A 10,203-nucleotide genomic window follows, 5' to 3' on the forward strand; every position below is an offset into this window, starting at 1 on the left:
ATCAAAATTCTTCTATTTCATTGGATTGAAGTTTTTAATATCTTTTTTTCATGTTCTGTAATATTACTTAGAAATGTTTTCATGCAGTTTTATAGACCACTGCTGTAAAATTTATATTACACAAAAGTACCCACCTTTTAAAAGCTAGCAGTTTTAAGGTGATCTCGAGTGTATTTGTTTTAGTTTGGTTATCTAAAAAAAATTGTATTTTTAGGGCTCACTTCCACCAATCACAGATGTGTACAGCTCCCCAGCCCTGTCTCGTGGTCCCTCTTCCGCATCAGAGACTGAGAGCGTATCTGACATTACAGTAGCAACTACCTATCCAAACTCTCGAGGAAACACAGAGACTTCAGTTTGGTGATAATCTTCTAGTAATAGTAACAAACAGAAAGGTGAAACACCTTTCTTATCTCTTATTTGAAACTTGTAATATACTGTACAGTGGAGAACTAAAACTATCAGACAGTATAATGTAAATGGACATTAAGTAGTGCCTGACGTGATTATTAATTGTCGGACAAGAATGTTAAATTGTTTTCTCTGCATTTATAAAATATCCTGTTAAGAAAGAAACAAGCTCCAAACATTCCCAAAACATAAACATATGCTTAAGAAGTTGAGATGTTACTTTTAGTTTGTATTATAGATCATCTTGTAAGCTCTTTCATACATATCTTAATTTATTCATTTGGTTTTCGGTGTGTGGGTATATTCAAAATGGAAATGACCATGTCTGGTGTTATGTTGATTGCTTAACTTCCTGGTTCTTAGCTAGCATCCTTTGATAAATACATGACTGTTGTATCATAAGGCTCCACTATGTGAAAAATTTTTATCTGACGTATTGAGCAGTTTTAAAATTGATGGTATGAAACAAGTAATAGCTTTGCAACAAGATGTCATCATTTTTTACAATGCACAAAAAAGTTTATTGTATTTTAAAGAAGATTTTAAACCAGTGAATGAGATAAAAACAACAGATAGGTAAACTTGAAACTTTACAAGAAAAATGTTTAATTCTCTTAAACTATTTATAGAATTGTTGTATAAGGTTGTTCTAGTTCATTTAAGGATAATCATCTAAGTTACAGTGGAAAGTTTGTTTCTCTGGATATACCAGTCTGGTTGCTAAGACAATTTTAACATCTCTAATTATTGATTTATCAGAGACTCGTCTCATGTGGTGTGATGAATTATTTTTGTTTTTATCAGTTATAACTGAATTTTGATTTTTACATTAAAACATTAGAAATTTCAAAAGTTTAATGACAATAGACAATGTTTCAGATTTGTTGGAATGCATTTCTATTTATATACTGTGTAAATTTGTATTTTGTATAAGAATATCAGACTGGGGGTGGATGTGTTTGACGTCTTTAGCTATTTAAGCTTCTGTTAAAAAAATAATTAACTAAATTTAACAAAAATTGTTTGATTTGATAACGTGGATTTGCTTTGCTCTGATCTTTTATCCTCTGAAAGTTTCAAAACATTTTCAGAAAAAGTTTTTTGTTTTTAAATACATTGTACATATTATTTCATTTTAGAATTGTAATTGTTTTTGTTGTTGGCCACCAGAAAGTTTCATTTTATTGAATCAGTTCTAAATTGTCTGATGTTAACTAAATTTCATTTCTTATTGTGTTGTTGAAAACTTAAAATTATTGTTTTCACTTGAATGTTTAAATTTAATATGCAGGTATGTACTTGCTATGTTAAAGGTCGTCAGTGGCTCAAGAAAGGGTTAATGGTACATTAAACTATAAAGAAGCTGTGGTTTCATGTGAAAACATTGTATATCTCAGTTGCAGTATTTCTAGGGTTTTTGTAGGTTTTGGTGTATTAATAATTACCACATGTTCAATTCTAAAGAGGTTTTTATTGTTTTTGTCATGTATCATGGTGTAATGACGTGGTGTTCTTTTTGTTTTGTCTTTCTTTAAAATATTTTTTTATACATTTTTTAAAAATGTTTGCCAAAACATATTTTAAGTATATGTCAAACATTTTGTTGTTTATTTTCATAACTTGTATTATTTAGTGTCGTTCTTCCAAAGAAGGTTGTACATTTTTTAGATGATGGATTTTGAAATATCTTTCTATGTTTGACTGTTACAAAATATGACCAACCCAGCTTATTGTTTAATTTCTGTATAATCAGGAGGCCAAGAGGGTTCAAAGGTCATGTTGCCATTACAGCAGAATGGTTTGGCAGCTAACCTGACTCTTCATGATACTAAACCTGTTATAACTCTGTGTTGTTATCATGTAGTGTAATATCTGTATACCAAAACTGAGTTGGTAGCTAAATCAAAATGAGTAGGGTAAAACTACAAATGGTTTCCATGTTTTCTTTCGGTAGCTTTAGTTGTCTACAATGCTAACATTTAGGGATTGATTCACATGGTGGGCATAGTGCAGATAGCCTATCATCTAGCATTATCTAGCAAACGTGTCTTTCAGACTAGTAACAAGGAAACAGTTATGGAGGGTAAAAGTATAAAATATTCCAGGTTTTTATTCTTGTAGTGTGGCTGCATCCAACAGAACAGTAGCCTTCAATAGTCTGTGATGGTAATGCCTAATTTCCATTTTTGGGAAAATATTTGCAGTGGTTTATCACTGAGTCTTGTTCAATGAGTCAGTTACCCTAGCAGGTTTCAGCAACAAACTTCATACAAGTAAAGACTATGACCAAATATGTTGCACCACTGAAATGAATGAAAACTTTTTTCATTAAACAAAGATACAAAACCTAAAGTACCAGAACATGAAAAATCACACAATACAAAAACAGTAAAAAAATTGTATGTTTTGTAAGTTATAAATATGAGACAGGATAGTTAACAAAATCAAGGATAACAAAAAGGCTTATGAACAAGGTTTGAGAAATTTGAAAAAAATCAAGTATTGTCAATTGTATCTGGGAGTATTGAGTATTACATCTTGAAACATTTGAAGATGTAATAATGATAGAGTCTGAGAGAAGAGAGATGTTCATCCTTTGTGAATAATTTGCTATAAGCAGATTTGATGTATAATTTTTGAGATTTTTTAAAATATTTATTGAACTGTAAGTATTTAATTGTCTACCACGTATGGAAATGGAAGTATTGTTTACTGTTGTTGGTGAAGGACATATAACAATGTAAATATATCATGCTCATCTGTAGGTTCTTCATCATGAAATCCAGTAAGTTTCACATCTTTATTTGTTGCAGCTAGTAAGAGGTTTTAGCATGTTGCTGAACACAGGCTTAAAGATATAAAGATGTCACTTTTCTTCTCTTGTAAGTTTTTCTTCAGAAAGGATATTTATTTTATAATTTTCCATATTTTTGGGGAAAGTTTTCCAGTTATTTCCAGCAGAAATCCTGTAAGGGAGATTCTATGTGATCCAGATGTTTCTCATTTCATCAAGGTGTTTCTACATGTTGATTAGTAAATATTACTATTCTCTTGATTAAATATTCATGTCATCCCTGATAACTCACTGTTATTGCCTACTTTTCCCTAAAATTAGCTCTATTTTCATTTGATGTGCAGTTGGAAGTCTTGTGGTTATAGAACTTGTAGTTCTCAATATTGGCTTAATTTGACGTATCTCTTTATTTACTTGTGCACAGTATCACTGACATGGCTTCTTTCTGAAGAATTAGAAAATATGGTTTAATAGCATATTAAAATGAAAGTATAGTAGAATGACTGTAAGAGAAATGGTGTATACTCATAAGGTTACATAGTGTTTCAGCTAGCACTAACCACCAGGTGAAGCAGCCCTAAATTTCGCTTGGGCTTTTTAAAAGTGGAAACAGTACTGAAAGAGTAGCATTGAAATAAAACAGATGTGCTTAGCAACCTATCTCTGGCTAAGGAGCTTAAACCTTATGCTTAAATATAAATACAACTATACAATTCAATGTTTTTAAAATTCTTTTCAATGATAGAACTTTACCAAATTGCTGAGGTGTGTGCTTATGTCATAAATAGCTTTTAAACATTAAAAAATCAACTTTTAAAAAACCTAGTGATTTATGTGAGCTTGAATTGGCATATCAAGGTGTTAAATATACATCTTGGAAAGGAAGTAATAGAATAATTAGTTTCTTTTTAAGTGTTCCTGAGTTCTTGATATCTAGTCCTAGTGGTGTTTGCTTGGAAATGATGTATTTTTCTTATTTTCTTATGTCATTGAATTTAATGATATGCTTTTATTTCTATTAATTTCAGCCTGTTTTTTCTTCTTCTTTTTTTTCTAGTTCTGCATTAATGAATAAAACCATTTTTAAAAATAGCTTCAAAATTAGTCTAGTATTAATTTTAATGTATCATTTATGTCTTGTGGGACATTCTTTATAGAAAAAATATGGCATTTTCTGGCCAGATGCGAGATAATTTTTTGTAAAGAGTCATATATGTTAGTGATTAAGAAGTATTAATTTATTTTTGATGTTTAATAGCATTTTATATGAAACTTGAAGAAATGCAGGTATCTGTGTAGATAGATAATAGAATTTACTTTGAATATCCCTCTATTAATCTAAAGACAATTTCTTTAAATAGTTTTTGTTTTACAGTTTCGAGAAACGAAAGTATGTACAAATATTATGTAAAATCAGGCTGTACCTGTAACAGATATTACCAACAGTATTGATTATAGCCTGGTAGTAAGGTTTGCCATGGTCACGTGGATAAGGCATTTGACTCGTAATCTTGAGGGTTGAGGCTTCGAATCCCCATCCCACCAAACTTGCTCGCCCTTTCAGTCGTGGGGGGCATTATAATGTTACTGTCAATTCCATTATTCGTTGGTAAAATAGTAGTCCAAGAGTTGGCGGTGGGTGGTGATAACTAGCTGCCTTCCTTCTAGTCTTACACTGCTAAGTTAGGGACGGCTAGCGCAGATAGCACTCGTGAGGCTTTGCGCGAAATTCAAAAACAAACCTAAGACACCTACGGACGGATACCGTAAAAGACTGGTGGAGAGAAAATGAGTTAGAGCTTCCCAAACAAATCTTGGAGCACACCAGTTTGTTAACAGATTCTTCTTACAGACAAGTACAAGAATATAAAGTAAGAGTTAATGATATTGTAGCTAACAGTTGTTGATATTGGTGCTTAAAATGGTGGAAACATCTGTTACGTTGTGCAACATTCTAGCAGTTTATTAACAACCTAATGTATAAGTCGTGGTTAGAAATCACGTGTATACATTTTTAAAGAAAACTTGCTGAAAGGAAACTAATCAGCTGTGGTTTCATAGTCTGTATCTTTGATTCCATTTTAAAACTTTATAAAATAGTAACCTGATGAAACAGGAAAACACTGTTAAAATCAGATAGAAACTAAGTTGTGAAACTATTAGGAATGCTTTGATGTTAGCACTGAAATCTGAACAACAGTGCAAAATATCTTTAGGTTTTATTCGTTTGTGCTGCAAGCTATCCTTATTTGTTGAATAAATTAGTATATTTTAACACACAAAAAAATCCAAAAACGTTATGGACTTGCTCAATTAGAACCGTATCTATGCATTTGAAAAGTTTTGTTGTAATGGGATTGAAAAACGCATTGAACTGCGAAGAATACTGAGTACGTGTTTTAAATCGCTACTCCGATTGGTTGGTTTTCATTGTCTCAAATTGAATACCGTTAAATAAAAATATGCAACACCTGTTGGACTGTGATGGAAACGTTATTTCGTGTGTGAAATTTCACTGTAAATTTTCTTAATAGTTTTTTTATTCAAACCATTTACAGCCTAAAAAAATAACGGATGCTGACCACCTATCTGTTGAAACCGTTTTCTATAAATAATTTCTACTAATTTGAACTGATTATTCTCTGAAGTTGCAGTAAATGGAACTGTTTTAACATCGGCATTTTATACTAACCGTTTGTGTTCGGTCATAATCATAAAAATTTCTCATGACTCTTCACAACGTGATGGTGGCCTGCAGAAAGGATGGAACGGTTTCAAGTTTAAGATAACATTTGTTAGGTGTGATGTAGTTAGTTGTTTAACACATCCTACATTACTAATAATTTTTTGCGAGTTTTGACAACCTTATATCCTCATTTGAGTTCTAAGCTGTGCCAGGTTTGATTAACTCGTTCTAGTGGAAATTTAAGGTTTCATCAATTAGTACAAATTTTTCTAATATTTTTACACCGAAGCGTAACTATGAACCAAAGTTGATGTACATTTCAACAAATGTAACGTCGGCTAGTTAGTTGATACTTCTATTGGTGTTTCTAAGGAAGAATTACTGAAAGTTAAGGTTTTTACTTTACAATTTTCTTGCTTATATTTGTTGTGAGATTGTAACCTAACACTAGTTCTAATTGTAAATATTTTGCCATTCATACTGTAAGAGGTTCCTTTGTAGATGAACTTTGACACATTACTGTGGCGAGATTATATATATATATACGATCATGGTATAATTGTATTTTTATATAGAACCTCCGTGTTTGTGGTAAAGTTGTACGTGGTTGACGTTGTGATTTTGACTTACATTTCCAGTGTTAAAACTTGTATAGCTTTCATGTTAAATAAATTAATTATTTGAATTTGGCGATGTTTGTGTTGTAAAAGTTATCGTAAAACAACAAACTAACAACTATATTCGACCTCAATAAAGACTCTGGTTTCGTGGTTGGTCGCTCGATTATCTTGTATTAGCCAAGAATCTCTACGATTGGGTAGCTGGCCCCGATGGTACCCCTAAAAGACAAGCATGTTTGGTAATACGTATTCGAACCCGCGATCCGAAGATTTGAGTTGCGCGCCCTAACCACCAGGCCTATTCAATAGATGACTTGTTACGTTTTAAAAACTGCTATATAATGATAGAACTGCTTCCTGACTTTCCATCATTCACATAATCGTAGTATTTTAAAAGTTCTTCCTATATCTTTATATTGTAGTTCGAAGGAGGGAGCTTTCCTTCAAATTAGATCCAAAATATTTTCAAATAATACGATACTTCCCGTGATTGGGACGGCGGTAGGTTTACGGACTCGCAACGCTAAAATCCGGGGTTCGATTTTCTACAGTGGACTCAGCAGGTAGTTTAAAATGGTTTTGCTATAAAACAACTTGTTTTCATTGTAATTATTATTATTATCCTTTCCTTCACTGCAATTGTTTCCCAAACTTTTTATATTTCTTCGAACAGTAAGGTTACATTACAACAAAAGGCATGATGTTAAAAGGTGCTTGGCTGGAACAAGAAAAAAAAAATTGTTTGCTTGTCATAAGCTAAACAGTTCAGTTGTGGTCCAAATAGAATTTGTTCAAATAGTTAATTCCCATTGTTCAATGAAGAACGTTTGAGCTCACACACACGTAAGTTTTCAAGTTAAATTCTGTTTTAATTATGAAACTTAAATTCACTATTTCGCGTTAAGAGATAAAAGATTAAAGACCTTTTGAATATTTTATTACAAAATGTTTCCAATTGCGGATTACTAGGAGTTACTAACAACTGAAGTTCCATACGTGTAGAAAATGCTAAGATTCGTTTTGACAAATCTCAACCAACTCTGAGCAACAGTGTACATAACAACAAAGGGGTATTCAACAACCAGTTGTCCCCCTTGGCCTCTACATCCATGAACCTAAGCCTAGCATGGCCAGGTGGTTAAGGCGCTCAACTCGTAATCCGAATGTTTCGGGTTCGAATCCTCGTCACACCAAACATGCTCGCCCTTTCAGCCGTGGGAGATTATAATGTGACCGTCAATCCCATATTCGTTGGTAAAAGAGTAGCCCAAGAGTTGGTTACGCTTGCACCGCTAAATTAGAGACGGCTAGCACAGATAGCCCTCGTGTAGCTTTGCGCGAAATTCGAAACCAAACCTCTACACCCCTGAGCCATGACACCACAACCTTAATAATCTAGTAAACAAAAGCGGAAGTATCCAATAACCAGGATACACTATAACAAGCTCCTTCCTTGGCCTGTTCATCCAAGAACCATGATAACAGAAGTTTAAGAAGAAACGTTGTGAACATTGAATGTTACAAGCGAGGACTTTTCATTACTACATCTAGTGATGTTGGTCAGCTTTTCTCTTTTCTAGGATGTTCAAGTACCCCTTTGTTCACAATAAAAGGGTTATTGAAGGTGTCAAATATAGTGTCAGGTGTCTTACGGTGGTACTCACTCAGGACACTAAGGAAAAGTAAGGGTATTGTCACGTTTTATAATTTATACAGGATGAGTATCCGATTTATTGTTACTTACCTTACGATTTAAAACATGACATAAAAGCTATTGTTGGAACGAAGTGTCACCAAAACACACTGGATTTTTTGTATAAATTGTTAATCTAACTGATTTTTACCAATAATTATTCTATGAATGATGTTAGGTTTGATTGGCTCACAAAATAACTTACCAATGTTTGACTACTTCGGCAGCACTTTCCTGCCTTATTCATCAAGATTGATTTCACAAAATCTTTTTATTTCAGTTAGCTACGAAATGCAAAGTTAGGGTGTACCATGAAGTAGTACTTCCGTCATTTTTCACGGACTATACGCTACTTATTAAAGTATTTCTTAACGAAGTGTTCATAGAAAAATAAGGGATCTTCTCATATTGTAGCAAAGAATAAATTGAATTTTGTTCCCAGAAAATAAACATGCCTTTCTGTCTGTATTTAATAGTTAGCACAGAAAATACAGCTAAGACAAAAAAAAAAAAAAAGTAATATAACGGAGAATTCTATCTTCGTGTTTTATATCTTGTGTATGTTTACAGAGAGTGAGAAAGAAGCCTTTGACGTAAGAGAATATGGCTGTGTAATTTTCTTTCTTCTTACCCTTTGTGTTTTTCTTCTTTATCAGGGTATTTATTGTAAAGAAAATTATGGGGAGCTATGCGTATAGTGATGCAACTTATACCATTCATTGTAGCACCTTTTTGTGTTGGTCAGAAATATTATATATATATATTTTTGGATCTAGTCAATCTATAACGATCGTGCTTTTATTGTTGTGGTGGTTTGATCGACAGTCGGTGTCATTACTAGTACCTGTGGATTTCTTGTATATCCTATGGTATACCAGTCATAAATATGTTGACCACCACTTCTAGGGGTCTTTATCGTTGTAAACTATTTACTGTTATACATTTATTTCAGTGCTTTTGCTTTTTTTTTGCATGTGATGTGTATTCTTGACTGTATATTGCTCAAGTCCCACCTGTTCTCGAAATTTGTAGAGAATTCCTGAAAGTGATAAGCTAAAATACTTGTTTGACGAAAGCGCACGATAATATTGTCGAAAGTTCTACAAAGTCGTGTGATTTCTATAAAAGGCGGATAACCGAGAGACGGAAAAAGGAGAAGAGTATTGGACGGCTACAGTCAGTGTGCTATAGGCCTAGGAAGCTATAATTATTATTAATGTATATTATACGGAAAACTACAGAATTTGACCTGGAATATTATTGATTCCGAACATTACAAACCGTGCAACTTCAGTGAATTACTTCGGACGTTGTTATTTTTACGAGGACATTAAATATCTTCACTGGAAAGAGTAATCTTGTAGCTGGTGTGAGGCCAAGCAGGAAACGACAGCTAGTTTAAGCGTGGTGTGGCAATACACTGCTGGCCAAAATCTAAAGGCCAATGAACATAAAGAAGAAATATGCATTTTGCGTTGTTAGGCTCAACCACTTATTTGAGTAGAGCTTTGAAAGATGGAAATAAGAAAAGGGAAAATAAAAATAAAAACCTTTTAGCATTTAAGAGTGAACATGTGAACACTATGAAATTAGCCTAAATACTAGCTGGTCAAAAGTTTAAGACCGTACTGAAACGAAGTGTTAATCGGTAAACACGTAACGAAATTTAGTTATTTGTGTTCAAGCATTAGCGTTGTCAACATTTCCACTGTCAGCTCCTGTGTTACATTGGCTAAAATGTTGACAGAGTTTGAACGTGGCAGAATTGTCGAGCTGCAAAAGCAAGGTCTCTCTCAACGTGCCATCGCTGGTGAGATTGGGCGTGGTAAAACTGCTGTTTCAAATTTCTTAAAAGACACTGAGGGATACGGAACGAGAATTTCAAGTAGTCGACCTAAGAAAATTTCGTTGAACAGGAGGATTCGACGGGTTGTCCGGCAAAACAAAAAAGGCCCTTACGGACGCAGAATGCAGCTCAAGAACAATAAGACGGCATCTA

General features: G+C 33.3%; 1 protein-coding gene across 5 annotated transcripts in view; it reads left to right on the top strand.

The window, feature by feature from the left end:
• LOC143247252 (uncharacterized) overlaps positions 1 to 6,576 on the top strand; it is a 56,791-nt gene extending 50,215 nt beyond the window's left edge. For all 5 annotated transcript variants that reach the window (XM_076494990.1, XM_076494987.1, XM_076494986.1 and 2 more), the window contains exon 15: positions 215 to 6,576. In XM_076494990.1, the coding sequence (XP_076351105.1) occupies positions 215 to 364 (150 nt within the window). In that variant the 3' untranslated portion in view covers positions 365 to 6,576. The remainder of the gene's footprint in view (positions 1 to 214) is intronic.
• Positions 6,577 to 10,203: the final 3,627 nt, after the last annotated feature.

This window comes from Tachypleus tridentatus, chromosome 3, assembly GCF_004210375.1.
Source record: "Tachypleus tridentatus isolate NWPU-2018 chromosome 3, ASM421037v1, whole genome shotgun sequence".
NCBI lineage: Eukaryota > Metazoa > Arthropoda > Merostomata > Xiphosura > Limulidae > Tachypleus > Tachypleus tridentatus.